The following is a 17010-nucleotide window of genomic DNA, read 5'->3' on the forward strand; positions in this document are numbered from 1 at the left end:
TGAATAATAGTGGTGAGAGTGGACATCCTTGTCTCGTTCCTGATCTTAGAGGAAATGCTTTCAGTTTTTCACCATTGAGAATGATGTTTGCTGTGGGTTTGTCATATATGGCCTTTATTATGTTGAGGTAGGTTCCCTCTATGCCCACTTTCTGGAGAGTTTTTATCAGAAATGGGTGTTGAATTTTGTCAAAAGCTTTTTCTGCATCTATTGAGATGATCATATGGTTTTTATTCTTCAATTTGTTAATATGGTGTATCACATTGATTGATTTGTGTATATTGAAGAATCCTTGCATCCCTGGGATAAATCCCACTTGATCGTGGTGTATGATCCTTTTAATGTGTTGTTGGATTCTGTTTGCTAGTATTTTGTTGAGGATTTTTGCATCTATATTCATCAGTGATATTGGTCTGTAATTTTCTTTTTTTGTAGTGTCTTTGTCTGGTTTTGGTATCAGGGTGATGGTGGCCTCATAGAATGAGTTTGGGAGTGTTCCTTCCTCTGCAATTTTTTGGAAGAGTTTGAGAAGGATGGGTGTTAGCTCTTCTCTAAATGTTTGATAGAATTCACCTGTGAAGCCATCTGGTCCTGGACTTTTGTTTGTTGGAAGATTTTTAATCACAGTTTCAATTTCATTACTTGTGATTGGTCTGTTCATATTTTCTGTTTCTTCCTGATTCAGTCTTGGAAGGTTATACCTTTCTAAGAATTTGTCCATTTCTTCCAGGTTGTCCATTTTATTGGCATAAAGTTGCTTGTAGTAGTCTCTTAGGATGTTTTGTATTTCTGCGGTGTCTGTTGTAACTTCTCCTTTTTCATTTCTGATTTTATTGATTTGAGTCCTCTCCCTCTTTTTCTTGATGAGTCTGGCTAATGGCTTATCAATTTTGTTTATCTTCTCAAAGAACCAACTTTTAGTTTTATTGATCTTTGCTATTGTTTTCTTTGTTTCTATTTCATTTATTTCTGCTCTGATCTTTATGATTTCTTTCCTTCTGCTAACTTTGGGTTTTGTTTGTTCTTCTTTCTCTAGTTTCTTTAGGTGTAAGGTTAGATTGTTTACTTGAGATTTTTCTTGTTTCTTTAGGTAGGCTTGTATAGCTATAAACTTCCCTCTTAGAACCACTTTTGCTGCATCCCATAGGTTTTGGGTCGTCGTGTTTTCATTGTCATTTGTCTCTAGGTATTTTTTTATTTCCTGTTTGATTTCTTCAGTGATCTCTTGGTTATTTAGTAACGTATTGTTTAGCCTCCATGTGTTTGTCCTTTTTACGTTTTTTTCCCTGTAATTCATTTCTAATCTCATAGTGTTGTGGTCAGAAAAGATGCTTGATATGATTTCAATTTTCTTAAATTTACTGAGGCTTGATTTGTGACCCAAGATGTGATCTATCCTGGAGAATGTTCCGTGCGCACTTGAGAAGAACGTGTAATCTGCCGTTTTCGGATGGAATGTCCTATATATATCAATTAAATCTATCTGGTCTATTGTGTCATTTAAAGCTTCTGTTTCCTTATTTATTTTCATTTTGGATGATCTGTCCATTGGTGTAAGTGAAGTGTTAAAGTCCCCCACTATTATTGTGTTACTGTCGATTTCCTCTTTTATAGCTGTTAGCAGTTGCCTTATGTATTGAGGTGCTCCTATGTTGGGTGCATATATATTTATAATTGTTATATCTTCTTCTTGGATTGATCCCTGGATCATTATGTAGTGTCCTTCCTTGTCTCTTGTAACATTCTTTATTTTAAAGTCTATTTTATCTGATATGAGTATAGCTACTCCAGCTTTCTTTTGATTTCCATTTGCATGGAATATCTTTTTCCATCCCCTCACTTTCAGTCTGTATGTGTCCCTAGGTCTGAAGTGGGTCTCTTGTAGACAGCATATATATGGGTCTTGTTTTTGTATCCATTCAGCCAGTCTATGTCTTTTGGTTGGGGCATTTAATCCATTCACGTTTAAGGTAATTATCGATACGTATGTTCCTATGACCATTTTCTTAATTGTTTTGGGTTTGTTTTTGTAGGTCCTTTTCTTCTCTTGTGTTTCCCACTTAGAGAAGTTCCTTTAGCATTTGTTGTAGAGCTGGTTTGGTGGTGCTGAATTCTCTTAGCTTTTGCTTGTCTGTAAAGCTTTTGATTTCTCCATCACATCTAAATGAGATCCTTGCTGGGTAGAGTAATCTTGGTTGTAGGTTCTTCCCTTTCCTCACTTTAAGTATATCATGCCACTCCCTTCTGGCTTGCAGAGTTTCTGCTGAGAAATCAGCTGTTAACCTTATGGGAGTTCCCTTGTATGTTATTTGTCGTTTTTCCCTTGCTGCTTTCAGTAATTTTTCTTTGTCTTTAATTTTTGCCACTTTGTTTACTATGTGTCTCAGCGTGTTTCTCCTTGGGTTTATTCTGTATGGGACTCTCTGCGCTTCCTGGACTTGGGTGGCTATTTCCTTTCCCATGTTAGGGAAGTTTTCGACTATAATCTCTTCAAATATTTTCTCATGTCCTTTCTCTCTCTCTTCTCCTTCTGGGACCCCTATAATGCGAATGTTGTTGCGTTTAATGTTGTCCCAGAGGTCTCTTAGGCTGTCTTCATTTCTTTTCATTCTTTTTTCTTTAGTCTGTTCCGCAGCAGTGAATTCCACCATTCTGTCTTCCAGGTCACTTATCCGTTCTTCTGCCTCAGTTATTCTGCTATTGATTCCTTCTAGTGTAGTTTTCATTTCAGTTATTGTATTGGTCATCTCTGTTTGTTTGTTCTTTAATTCTTCTAGGTCTTTGTTAATCATTTCTTGCATATTCTCAATCTTTGCCTCCATTCTTATTCCGAGGTCCTGGATCATCTTCACTATCATTATTCTGAATTCTTTTTCTGGAAGGTTGCCTATCTCCACTTCATTTAGTTGTTTTTCTGGGGTTTTTTCTTGTTCCTTCATCTGGTACATAGCCCTCTGCCTTTTCATCTTCTCTGTCTTTCTGTAACTGTGGTTTTTGGTCCACAGGCTGCAGGATTGTAGTTTTTCTTGCTTCTGTTGTCTGCCCTCTGGTGGTTGAGGCTATCTAAGAGGCTTGATGGGAGGCTCTGGTCTGTTCATTTTTTTAAAATTTATTTTTTTATTGAAGTATAGTTGATTTACAGTGTTGTGTTAATTTCTGCTGTACAGCAAAGTGACTCAGTTATACACATATATACATTCTTTTTAATATTCTTGTCCATTATGATTTATCCCAGGGTATTGAATATAGTTCCCTGTGCTATACAGTAAGACCTTGTTGTTTATCCATTCTATATGTAATAGTTTGCATCTACTAACCCCAAACTCCCAGTCCATCCCTCCCCCACCCCCCTACACTTGGCAACCACAAGTCAGTTCTCTATGTCTGTGAGTCTGTTTCTGTTTCGTGAATAGGTCCATTTGTGCCATATTTTAGATTCCACATGTAAGTGATATCATATGATATTTGTCTTCCTCTTTCTGACTTCACTTAGTATGATAATCTCTAGTTGCACCCATATTGCTGCAAATGGCATTATTTCATTTTTTATGGCTGAGTAGTATTCCACTGTATATATGTACCACATCTTCTTTATTCATTCATCTGTCAATAAACATTTAGATTGTTTCCATGTCTTGGCTACTGTGAGTAGTGCTTCTATGAACATAGGGGTGCATGTATCTTTTTGAATTATAGTTTTCTCTGGATATATGCCCAGGAGTGGGATTGCTGGATCATATGGTAATTCTATTTTTAGTTTTCTGAGGAACCTCCACACTGTTTTCCATAGTGGCTGCACCAACTTACATTCCCACCAACAGTGTAGGAGGGTTCACTTTTCTCCACACCCTCTCTAGCATTAGTTATTTGTAGACTTTTAAATTATGGCCATTCTGACCATTGTGAGGTAGTTTTGATTCTCATTTCTCTAATAATTAGTGATGCTGAGCATCTTTTCATGTGCCTATTGGCCATCAGTATGTCTTCTTTGGAGAAAAGTCTATTTAGGTCTCCTGCCCATTTTTTGATTGGGTTGTCTTTTTGTTATTGAGTTGTATGAGCTGTTTATATATTTTGGAAATTAAGCCCTTTTGGGTCGCATTGTTTGCAAATATTTTCTCCCATTCCATAGGTTGTCTTTTTGTTTATGGTTTCCTTTGCTGTACAAAAGCTTGTAAGTTTGATTAGGTCCCATTTGTTTATTTTTGTTTTTATTTCTATTGCCTTAGGAGACTGACCTAAGAAACTTTGGTATGATTTATATCAGAGAATGTTTTGCCTATAATCTTTTCTAGGAGTTTTATGGTGTCATATCTTATGTTTAAGTCTTTAAGCCATTTTGAGTTTATGTTTGTGTATGGTGTGAGGGTGTGTTCTAACTTCACTGATTTACATTACACTGATTTAACTACACTGATTTATTTACATTTACATGTCCAGCTTTCCCAACACCACTTACTGAAGAGACTGTCTTTTTCCCATTGTATATTTTTGCCTCCTTTGTCAAAGATTGATTGACCGTAGGTGTGTGGGTTTATTTCTGGGCTCTCTATTCTGTTCCATTGATTCATATGTCTGTTTTTGTGCCAGTACCCCACTTTTTTGATTACTGTAACTTTGTAGTATTGTCTGAAGTCTGGGAGGGTTATGCCTCCTGCTTTGTTCTTTTTCCTCAGGATTGCTTTGGCAGTTCTGGGTATTTTATGGTTCCATATGAATTTTAGGATTATTTGTTCTAGTTCTGTGAAAAATGTCATGGGTAATTTGATAGGGATCACATTAAATCTGTAGATTGCTTTGGGTAGTATGGCCATTTTAACAACATTAATTCTTCCAATCCAAGAGCATGGGATATCTTTCCATTGACTGTTAAGTCTGATTGCAGACTTGGGTTTGATTTTAGTTCTACTAGAGGCAGGGACAAGCTAGGTGATTCTGACCCTGCAGACACTATCATCAGTTGTTCAGTATCGTATCTCCTATCAGCGCCCTCCATCCTGTCTTACAGAATCGCCAGGACTGTGGGGTCTTCCCTAAAAGGGTGGCCGAGAGAGCATCGCAGGTGACCACGGCCAAGAATCACCCATCCTTATGTGTCCCTGAGTAAAGGACAGTCCTTCACATGTATGGACCTTCCCCAAGGTAAACCCTCGGGCAACAGTATTGTGGGAAGTTTTTTCCAGAAGCATGTGGCCCCCAAATAAGATTCAAATTCTCATGACTTGATTCTGGCTTTCCCTGATGGTGTGCTTCTTTCTTCGTATCTGGTATATTAAAGGGAGGAGGAGTAGGGAGTCACCTTTCTATCAAAGGTCACTGACCCAGAGGAGCACATCAGCTAAGAACCACTAATAAAAGCAGCTAAACATACTTATTTTTTGAGGGATCAATAAAATATCTCACTCATTCACATCTTTAAGTTAAGAATAAGTTGCAAAAAATAGATACACAAAATACAGCTAGCATAAATGTACTTCTGTTGCACTGTTCTACTTTGAGGTCATTTGAGGAAACAAGGCCAAGGTGATAATGAGGGAAAAGAAAAGGAAGAAAAATGATATAGGCAGAGTAGGAAGATTGAGACCTGGAGGGAAAGAAAGAAATGAGAAAGAGACACACACACACACACCTAGTAAGAAAGAGAAATGCCTACTGGGTAGCCTTTATGGAAAGTTCTAAAAAGAGTTTAAAACTGTTGCATTTTTGCAGCTGCTGGCATAATTAATCTCTCTTTATATATATGTGTGTATGTGTGTATATGCATATATATCTAATCTAATTTATCCACCTAGATATAGCAAATTTGATGTTTGTCTTGTTGAACAAGTGAGCTCAAGACATCAGTGAGCTCAAGACATTGTCTTGTTGAACAAGTGAGCTCAAGACATCAGTTGAACTCATTGCTTTAAGGGAGGCAACTATTGGTACACAAGAGCTTCCTAGTGCATTCTTTGCAGGAGGAAAAATAGCTTTCTTTCAAGTCACTAGAACAAGCACAGTCCTATGCTCTCCTTAATTTAAGACTTCTTTATAAAAATGTCAGCCAAGGAAAGCTAAACCACAGTGTTACAGAGAAATTAATAAAGGGAAAAACGTGTTTTCCTAAGACTACTTACAAGGACCAGTTAACCAGATTCCCCATGATGAGCAATACCATTCTGTCCTGGAAAGGAGGAAAGAAAACATCAAATGAGGGGCCGCACATACTGTTTACCATAGGGGAAGCATCAATTATGGGAAAACAATTGCCTTGGTGAAAACAATTTTTCTATAGTTTTAAGAGAGCTGTGCGTACGACTAGAAAGTCCTCTACGAGGACTAAATGGCAAAGCCTCTGACTGCAAACAGACATGACCTCGTCCCTGTAAAAGAAAGCCTGGCAAATAAAGCAGAAGTCTTGCTGTTTCCCTCCAGTTTTTAAAGGAGCTGGGCACCTGGGCCCACCTCTTGGTGGGAAGGCTGGTGGTATGTGCTGATTACTCAATAGTTAAAAGAATTCTGCCACCAGTGTTCTGTAACCAAGGACTCTTTCCGTGGGTTGTGTTAACTGGTGGGCCCTAAGGCAGCTCTTGGGATGCACCTGGAATTAGTTTCATTACTCTGGCTCCAAGGAGGTCCTGCAGCTTCCAGGCTCCTGGTTTCTAAACACATGGCCTTAAGATTAAAGTTATTGGTAGGGGAGAAAATAGAGAGGTGATGTCCATCTCAAAGGACAATTACTCCGATAGAGATTTATTCACAATCCATTCCTGCTCCTTTGCCTACTACTTACAACTGTTAGGTGCTATCTAATTATACTTTAATTTGCATGGCCACTCATCTATTTAAAAGTAGTGATTCTCTTTGTGGGTGATCCATTATATTTGAAGGAAATATCTTCCTTTTAAGAAAACTAATTTACCTACTAGAAAGGCCAAAATCCAAAACACTAACAACACCAGTTGCTCGTGAGGATGTGGAACTCTCATTCATGGCTGGTGGGAACACAGAATGGTCCAGCCATTTCGGAAGACAGTTTGGCAGTTTCCTAGAAAACTAAACATACTTTTACCGTATGATCCAGCAGTTGTGCTCCTTGGTATTTACCCAAAGGAGCTGAAAACGTGCCTATACAAAAACCTGCCCACAAAATTTTATAGCAGCTTTATTCATAATTGCCAAAACTTGGAAGCAACCAAGATGTCCTTCAACAGGTGAACGGATAAATAAACTGTAGCACATCCAGACAGTGGAATATTAGTCAGGACTAAAAAGAAATGAGCTAGCAAGCCATGAAAAGACATGGAGGAAACATAAGTGCATATTATTTCAGCCAATCTGAAAAGGCCTCATACTATATTATTCCAACGGTATGACGTTCTGGAAAAGCTAAGACTAAGGAGACACTAGAAAAGATCAGTGGCTGCCAGGGGTTGCGGGGGAGGGGCAGGGAAAGAATAGGTGGAGCACAGAGGATTTTTAGGGCAGGAAAACTACCTTCTTTGATACTATAATGATGAATATATGTCATCACAAACTTGTCAAGAAAACCATAGAATGTACAACACCAGGAGTGAATTGTAATGTAAAGTATAGACTTTGAGTGATTATGATGTGTTAACACAGGTTCACTGACTAACAAATGCACCTCTGGTGAGGGTGTTGATATGGGGAAGCTGAGTCTGTGTGGAGGAGGGGCACACGGGAAATCTCTGTATTTCCTTCTCAATTTTTCAGTGAACCTAAAAAAACTAAAAACTCTTAAAATGCTCTAAAAATAGTCTGTTAAAAAAAAAAGACAGCCTGCATCAATTAATGTAAAAAAACCCAGAAACACTAATTTCCCCTTATGGTTCACAGCTGAGGCATTCTTATCTCTCCTAATACTCACAGGTCCTAATGGGCTTTTAAGTTCTCCCCTGAGTAAAACCCTCCAGCTTCAATTCCCTCAACTTTTAGTGCCTATAGCTCCTGCTCAAGCTCTACCGGGCTAAAACACTCCCAGGTTCCTTTATGTAAAAATCCTTCTGATTATAAACTATCAGCAGGAATTTAGTGAATGCCTGTGTGCCAGGCCCAAATGGTATCACTAGTTCTGATCACAGCACGGGGTAAAGGCTGGGGCAGTGGCTCAGAGGAGGTGTGTAGCCTTCCCAAGGTCACTGGCCGGCAAGCCAAGGCAGCTGGGAGCAGGGCTGATCCCAGCCCAGTGTAGAAACTACACTGATCCCTCTGCTCAGTATAGAAAAGTGTAACATATTGAAAACCATATGGTAGAATTTTTAAAAGTGTATTTCCGCCATCAAGCAATAACTACAATTTTGAAAAAGCATTCGTGCTCATTGTAAAAGTCAAAGAATGTATAAAAAGCAAACAAATGTATAATGTGGAAAGTTCCTAATGAAAGTGATTGGAGTGATCATATGTCCCTAGTTTGCTTGGGACAGTCCAGGTGTCATTATTAACAGTGCCCTCTCTTCACTTTCACAAGTGAAATAATCGTACGTCTTTGGATGCTTATTTATAGGGACACCCTATCTCGATCCTCCCTCCTCCAGCACTCATCACTTCAATAGTTTCGTCTGTGTATATACATACATATGTTCTTTGTATACTAGCAATTTTTCATGTACAAAAAAGGAACCATCCCAGCGTGTCTTTTAAGAGTGAGAAGAGGAAGCAAGATGCCTCTTCCCTCACTAACTGGACTTCAGCCACGCTAGGCCATCTGGCCCTCTTGGTTTGGGGAGCCTTGTGTGACTACCCCGAGCCCGCCCCTCCTGCTGTCCTCCTGTTGTCTGGGAGAAGGCCAAGGCACGCAGGAACACACACGTACCGTATAGAGAGGCCGGCTGCACTGCTGGATGCAGTCCGTGTAGAACACCATAGCGGCCCGTCGGAAAATTCCCAAATCTGCTGATGACACAATCGTATGGTGAGAAGGCTTGGTCAGAGATAATCCAAAACACTCCCCTTTGGCCCAAGCTTTTGCGGCCAGGATGATGTGGTCGTCACCTCATAAAAGCCATGCTTTGTACCTAATAGGTCAGCAATAAATGTTTGCTTTAAAAAACGCCACCCACAGCTGCCTGGGCTTTCGTGGCAGGTGTGCGCTATCCATGCAGCATCCCGCAGAAAGGCAGGCAAGGTGGACACAAGGAACAAGCACTCGCAAACCATTTGGGGGGCTGGCCAACCCTCCTGTGGTCTCCTTCAGCTGAGTTTCCCTCTGTTGATAGTTTACTCTAGTGGTGTTTTCTTTACAGCAGAGATGTATGGGGAGTCTCAAAAGTCACCTTAAAACATCCGCTCTCTCTAGACCGTGGGAAATCTTAGCTTGTAAAAATTCGAATCTGTGTTTCTCAGTGTGGTTATAAGTCAGTAAGAATTGAACCAGGGGACAGTGGGATCTACTAAGCATGTTCAGAAAGCCTGTACGTGTGATGATTGTTCTATGAGCAGGGTCAGGGCCCCAGGTGGGGCTGTCATTCTGTGAGCCATCCACACACAGATGTCACGGGCAAGGCTGGGGTCTTCCCGAAGCGAGCATTTCAGTAAGGGTGGACCCCAGCTCTGCTGTGCTGCTGCTCCTCTTCAAGGCTACCCTTGGGGTCAATTTAAGCAGCGTTCACTAGACTAGATACACTGGGGGTGGGGTGGGGGCGTGGGCGTGTCCATGCACCAGCCCAGAAGAGGCGCATTGCAGGCTGTGTTGGGGTGCATCCCTGCCTCTGAGCCTCTCTCCAGACCCCCTGCCCACCAAATCCTGCCCAATCTGGAAGAAGTGTTCAGAAAGCAGAGTTGGCAGGTCAGCCAGGCAGGTCGCTTTGTTAAGAAAACAATGTAGAAAACCCTGGGGAGAGTGGCTGAACATTACCTGTGTCAGACACATCTGAATCAGTGGGAAGCAGAGAATTGAGGAGAGAAAAAAAAGATTTGTAAGAAGGTAGCCAAACAGGTAAACTACTGGTCGTTTTATTTTTCTCTCGAAACAGATGACTTGAATTTTGTTTTCTGATTACAAAAGTAATGTTTTCTCATAAAGAACACAGACTCCTTCTGCCTGTCTCAAACGTTCATAAGTTCACTATTCTTCAAAGCGTGAATCAGACTTTCCTCTCTCCCTGTGAACTTTTGCGCACCACTTGCAACTTATAATCCATCCTCTGCCTGTGGTCCTTTTCGGGAAACAAGAGGCATGATGGTGATCTGGGCAAGTAGCTCTGCAGTTTTCTGTCCTGCTTATGAAATGCTCTGCCTCATTGCTACTGCCTTTCCTCGCATCCACATTTATTTTCCTGTGTGGCCCGAGGGCTCCAGAGAAAGGAGTCTGTGATTTGAGAAAGCAAAGGCAGCTTATGGAATGGGCAGAGAGCTTGGTGTTGCCTGAGGCACTGTCCACTAACCCGACTTCCTGCCTTTGGACTAAATGTAGATGCCATTGTCACAGTGTTTTCCTTTTGACTTTGGTAAATCCGTAACCACTTGGGGGAGACTCCCTAAGTACAGAAATTTTAAATATTGGGTTAAGTTGTGTGAAGGTTACCTTCCCTTTGCCCCTCCAGACTCACCTGCCATGTCTCTCTGTCCTCACCACGCCCGGGGAGGGTGAGTGTAGGGACCACTCAGTGGGTTCCCTCGCTCCCCTTGGATTTGGACAATGAGAAACGCCAGCAGGAGACTGGAGGGACAGAGGAAGGAGAGTGAGCCCAGAGTGCTATCTGCCTGGTGCCCTCCCTGTGAGGTTGCCTGTCTGTTAACCAAAGGTCACTGCTCCACGCTCATGGGGGAAGGTGACTTCGTCTCCATGATGCCCTCCTTCCAGGTTTTGGTAACCACTTCCTCCATGCCCTTTTGGGCTTGCGGATAGTAAAAGCTTCTCTGCTACTAACCCCGGGTTACTGTGCTACCCCTTTCATTCTTCTCCACCCCACCCCTGTCCTATGAAGAGTCCCTCTGTGAATAAATCTTTTGTCTTTGTATGTGATAGCTTTTTCCTGTTGGGACCCTGACAAACTAGTACATGGTTATAACAGACTACATTAAATTTCTCCTTTTTTTTTTTTTTTTAAATTTATTTTATTTATTTATTTATTTATTTTTGGCTGTGCTGGGTCTTCGGTTCGTGCGAGGGCTTTCTCTAGTTGCGGCAAGTGGGGGCCACTCTTCATCGCGGTGCGGGGACCGCTCTTCATCGCGGTGCGCGGGCCTTTCACTATCGCGGCCCCTCCCGTTGCGGGGCACAGGCTCCAGACGCGCAGGCTCAGCAGCTGTGGCTCACGGGCCCAGCTGCTCCGTGGCATGTGGGATCTTCCCAGACCAGGGCTCGAACCCGTGTCTCCTGCATTAGCAGGCAGATTCTCAACCACTGCGCCACCAGGGAAGCCCTCTCCTTTTTTAAAAAGGTAAATTAATTCAGTATTGCAAAGTTGCATGGGGCAAAGGTGGTATAAACATATTAAAAGCTCCTCTATGTATCAATGGGCACTACCATTACATATATCTGTATTCAAGTTTATTTTTCCAACTTGCAAAGCCCAGAGAAACAGTGCCTAACTTATTTTCCTTTCGAGAGTTTAGTTTGTATGACTTCATTCACCTTTGAGTGTGGAGGATGGAGCATGAACAGAGTGCTGTACCAAATGTTCTACCCAACCAGCTATTGATGCTTCCACTGGGGGAGTTGGAGGTATACTGGCTATGTTAACACCAAGAGTTAATCTACTGACCACGCCAAAAGGAAAAACTAAACTGCCAAAATGAGAGATTGTTTTATTTGGTCTTCTAGTCTTAAAGCCACTTGTTTATGTAGAATCGCTCTTAGATCTGGGCAACAGGGGTGCCATATTTTAAAGGCCCTCGTTCCCCCATGAGTGAGGCGTCTGCAGGCCAAGGGGACTGCTCCTTCTAGGCCACATTCTGACTTCCTGGACCCACGAATTCCCTGTCCTGACGGCCTTGAGCCCGCTCTCGGAGCCTGCATAGGTCCTTTCCCTGGTTTGTCTTCCTGAGGGCAGATGGCATCACTAGAGTACGCACTTCTAGGGGCAAGGAATGGCCAATTGGATGTTAGACAAGGGTGTCCATGTGCATACCTGTGAGACCCCTTAAGATGCAGGACAGAGCCAGAGGTGAGAAGAAAAGGGGGGCAGGGGCTGGGGACCAGCTCTCCTGTACAGCTATGTTCTGGAGTACTCTTCCATGCACCTGAGAATTTTAAATCTGAACTTGTACCTTGTAGGTTGTAATGAAGGTATATTTATCAGCTTGTTGGTCTTCCTTCTTTCTTCCTTCCTTTCTTCCACATATTTAATACTTTTTTAGTCTGCTTTATAACTTAAACATTTTTATACATATGGTAAGTTGGCTCTTATTTACAATCTTGCCTTGGGCTCTGCAAATATTAGGGATGGGCCTAGTTTATATATATATATTGGTTTTTCTTGAAATATACAAATGAATCTTTGAGTCTGACTTCCCGGACTTTAAAATGATGGGTGAAATTTAGATGCTCTAAAATGACTTGCACCTGCTCCAATGTATGCTGACTGACCAAGAGCAGATCAGAAGCTGACTTCCACAGAACACTTGGCGTTCTAATGTGATACGTTCATGCCGTCAGAGGGCGTTCGGCAGGTGTCCTGCCTCTAAGATTGGCAAGTTGGTCTCCAAAAGTTCCAGCCCCAGAATTTGAAAATAATATAGAATTTATTCTTGTTAACCATTTAGGATGGTTAGAGAAATGCTCCTTTTAAGCGCTATGAACTGAAAACCGTTCTCCTCGGTGGAACTCGCGGTGTGATGATCATACTGTTCTACAGACGCGCTTTCAAAGTTTGGCGAATTGTAAAGCTTTTGGGACTTGGAGTTGGAAGGACGCCTCAGCTTTGAGCTAGCTTAGTGTCTCAGTTGAAAACAGAACTAGTGATAGTAGATTGTTGCTATCTTATACAGGAGAGGAAGCTCTTGGAGAGAATATATGCTATTAAACACACAGAATTCAGAGCAAACGTTCACGGTGACAAGTAACACCTCCGTTTAGGATAGGCAAGACAGTTCTTTCTCAGGGTGAGTTAATCAGCATGTTTAGTATAGAGTAACAGGTGACTCACCTATCTTGAAACGACCCATGTAGTAGATCTGAGTGCTGAGGGCCAGAGAAGCCAGAATATGGATTGCAGAGAAGATGACCCAGAACAACCACAGGTCATTTTTCCCAAACACCTAGGAGTAAAGATGGAAGTTACCTTCATCTGGGTTTTTTGTTTTCTTTCCCAGAGAACTCACTAAAATTGTTTCATCTCTCGTGTATGCATAAGGTGTCAAAAACCTAGCTGTGTGTGAACTTTGGGTTTTCCCCCTTCTCTGATCTCACAGGGATCTTACTGCACCCAGGGCAGGAGAAAGAATGGCTACCTGGCCAAATGAAAAAGAAAGAAATGGAAAAGGGAAGCAATGGGTGAGGCAGCTGAACAGCAGGTGAAGAGGCAGTAGGTCTAAAGCTGGGAGCTAATGCTCTTCAAATAACAGAAGACGACTGACACATGTGCACGCACATTTAGAAAGTGGTTTTTGTCCTTTCAAGTCAGTCTCTCTCCCATCAGCCCGTACATCTCTATTCCAGTCTCACCCGAGTCAGGTCCCAGCTTTGTATTAACACTGTCCAGGGGCAGTGTTCCAGGGGCCTGTTACATTATTAAAAATTCTAGCTCAGTAACTAAAATGCTATGAACGGACCAATGATGAGGGTGTGTCATGAGCCAAGGATTATGATTAATGAAACCTGTTCACCTGAGGTCCAAAAAACAAAATACAAAGCCTCCCAAGAGGGCTGCCAGCTGTGGGGAGGGACGCACCACTCCAAGGACGGTGAGCGTGATGACCAGGGCGAAGGAGATGTAAGCAGCGTAGGCACTGGCGTTGATGTCTGGGTGGCGGGTCTGATAGAGCTTCAGCATGCAGAGGCCGGCGATTATGTACATGAAGGAGGTGTCTGAGGAGAAGCCGAGACAATCGAGATCCAGTAGGTGGCAGACAGACCTCTCTTCAGCCTCAGAAAACCCCTCCCTTCAGGCCTTGGAGTATTTGCTGCCCTCAGACTGTGTGGTGACCTCCAACACGCCAGCCTCTCCAGGCACATTCTAGGTAAACCCTACACACTCCACCTCTCACCCCCCTCCAGGAGGGGCATTCCTAGCTCATAGGAGAGAAGTATCAGATGATGTGATGAATAACTGCCTATCCCCACTCGCAGGGCTATGTGTGTATAAACGCTCCTGTCCAACAACAACAAAAGAATCCCTAATGGGAACAGGGCAGTGTGACAATACAGAGAATCCTACGTGGGTGCAGGAGGTCCTCCTCAGCATACTGAAACATAACCACATTGATTACTGCTCATATACAAGGCTTTCTAGCCTAGGGATGGAAGACAGCTAGAAATTACATGTGGCTTAGCTGCATGGGGGTTAAGGAAATGCAAATTAAAACAGCAATGCAATGTCCCATGTTACTAAAAAATGTGGCAAAAGTGTAAATGTCTAATAATAACACGTTAGTGATGATAACGGGGCAAGTGGAAACTCTCACTCAGCCAATGGGAGTAGGAATTAATATTCTGGGGAGAAAGTTGGCTGTTTTTGGTAAAATGGAAGATGCATCAACCAGGACCAGGTGACCCCCAAATTCTACTTCTAGGTATTCCAGGGAACCTCTCTCACATGTGCGCAAAGAGGCATATATGAGGCTAGTCATTGCAGCACTGTCTGTACTAGCAGAATATTGGCAACATCTAAGTGTTGTTCAATAGAGGAATTGATAAATGTGGTATATTTTTATTACAGAATGACAGTCTTTAAAAATGAATGAACTGGATATCCTTGATTTAATACCAATAAATCTTGAAAACATTTTGTTGAATGAAAAAAGAAGGATGCCGAACAAAGTGTGATAAATTAATATTAATTTGTTACAAAGGAAGAAAAACTATAAAAACAAACTGGAAGGATAAATATGAAATTAATCACAGTTGTTGCTTCTGAGGAAGGGGAGAGTTGATAAGTTTAGAAAACAGTTCAAAATGGGACCTCAACTTTACACAATGTTTTATTTCTTAAAGTAGACTTAAGGCAAATATTTAAAGTGTTGGCATTTGTTCCTTCTGAGTGGTGAATGATATTGTTCTCTATAGTTTTCCTCTATTAAAAATGTCTTCTAATTTAAAAAAATTAAAACATGACAGAGGATTTCCGTGGTGTTCTGAGTTAACAGCCAGAGGCTAGAGCACAAACACAAAATAACTGTCTTTAAAAACCCCATCCTCGAGTGTGGAGGATATTGTTAATTGCCTTCTTCCAGCATCAGCTACTCCCTTTCTCCATCCTAACAGCATCTCGATACCAACTCAAATATCTCAGCCCCATTTTCTATTCAGAAATGCACACCCTCCCAGACCACTTGCTTTAGGAAAGCTAACCGCACCCCTAGTTCCAGGGAAGGGTCTCATTGGTCTAAAGGTAACCTCACCTCCTTTGCCACCGTGACTGGTGCAGCAATGCTGGCCCGAGCTAACCCCCACACAGAGAAAGATTCTGGAGTAAGCTCAGGGCTGTGTAAGCTGTTGAGGCGTGAGGGGCTGTTATCTGGGGAGTTTGGGGAGAAGAAGTTTCCTGCTCTCAAATGAAGGCTCCTGGAAGCCAGCTCGCTGCTTTCTCTAGACATCATGGTGTGGAGACAGGAAGCCAAGACCTGCTGTAGCTATTTCTGCCACCATGAGGGAAGGCAGCCTGAGGAGATCACCAATGTGCAGGCTGGGTGCAACCAAGGGGATTACAGAGAAGCAGAGCCAGAGCCACCAGACAAACCACCCACAAGGCCATTCCACCTCTACGTTCGGCTGGTGCGCTGATGAGTGTACTTATTATTTAATCCAATTTGAATTGGGTTTTCTATTACTTTCAACCCAAAGCAGGCAAACTGCTAAATTAAGCCAAGCTACACTGAGGGAGATTTCTAGATGTCTGTTGGTGGATTCTACCTGACCTGATGCCTGACACTTAGCCCATTGCCCACCTGCAAACCTAGCCATGAGATCAGTACTCAGTATTCACTCTTTTGTAGTCTATAAAAGGTGGTCAGAGAGAACAAAACGGTACAATGTGGGGAAACCATGCCCTGTGGTGAGGTGCCCTCAGATCACTTCACGTAAAATGTCATTTAATTCTTGCAAGCACGACCTTGGCATTTCTGAGAGGGTCCCAGGATAAGACTCCTATAACTCAAATCTGTGTAGCTGATGTAAATTCTAATTACCGAATTGGAAGTTGGAGTAATTAGGGCAGACATGGTAACAAGCACTGAGCACCCCTTCCGTCATCAGTGCGATGCCCATAGCATAGAAGAGACCGAAGTGTTTGGGGATCCCATACTCCTGAAAAAGCAGAAAGCTTGGTCAGTGGAAAGATACTCCTTAGTGACTCAGCCACAGAACCGGGACGCCCATGCTCTGGCCTCGTGTGGTCCATTACACATAATCCATCGTCACACCGTCTAGCCAGATGTCCCTCCTCTTTACAGATCCCGTTTGGAACCATAACCCTTCCTAGCTCTCACCTCCCTCGTCCCACCCTCTCCTCACCATGGCAAAGATGTCCTTGGCTTCCAGGGCTCTTCGATGGAGAATGTCCCGGCGCAAGACTATCAGCAGGAATAGGCAGCCCAGGAGCATGTGGCCCAGGTTACTGAGAATGTTGTTGAAGGCACTAAGGGGATGACAGAGAGATCATGAGAGAGTCAAGGTATCAAAGAGCTTTAGAGACTGAATGAAGGCATGGATGAGCGAGTGAAATCAGCATTCAGTGTTTTCCACTGCTCACCTTTCCATGAGATTTCAGGACCGAGATCATCAGAAAGCATCTTTAACCTAACTCCACGTTAGAATGCTTAGCCTGTGTTAATGTGTCCGTTTCCTCTCAGGGATGCCTGCTTAGCTTCCCTAACACCCACTCATTCCTCCCTTGTGCTGATGGCACT

General features: G+C 42.5%; 1 protein-coding gene across 4 annotated transcripts in view; it reads right to left on the reverse strand.

Annotated features, from left to right (window-relative positions):
* Nucleotides 1-17010, reverse strand: part of SIDT1 (SID1 transmembrane family member 1) — a 92998-nt gene that overhangs the window by 10094 nt on the left and 65894 nt on the right. For 3 of the 4 annotated variants that reach the window (XM_057546050.1, XM_057546053.1, XM_057546051.1), the window contains 7 exons: nucleotides 16616-16739; nucleotides 16291-16408; nucleotides 13836-13972; nucleotides 13092-13203; nucleotides 9857-9871; nucleotides 8816-8892; nucleotides 6117-6163 (listed from right to left, as the gene is read on the reverse strand). In XM_057546050.1, coding sequence (XP_057402033.1) covers nucleotides 6117-6163; nucleotides 8816-8892; nucleotides 9857-9871; nucleotides 13092-13203; nucleotides 13836-13972; nucleotides 16291-16408; nucleotides 16616-16739 — 630 coding nt within the window. The remainder of the gene's footprint in view (nucleotides 1-6116; nucleotides 6164-8815; nucleotides 8893-9856; nucleotides 9872-13091; nucleotides 13204-13835; nucleotides 13973-16290; nucleotides 16409-16615; nucleotides 16740-17010) is intronic. The other variant, XM_057546052.1, reaches the window with a different exon arrangement.

The sequence above is a fragment of the Balaenoptera acutorostrata genome, chromosome 4, assembly GCF_949987535.1.
Source record: "Balaenoptera acutorostrata chromosome 4, mBalAcu1.1, whole genome shotgun sequence".
NCBI classification, from domain to species: Eukaryota; Metazoa; Chordata; class Mammalia; order Artiodactyla; family Balaenopteridae; genus Balaenoptera; species Balaenoptera acutorostrata.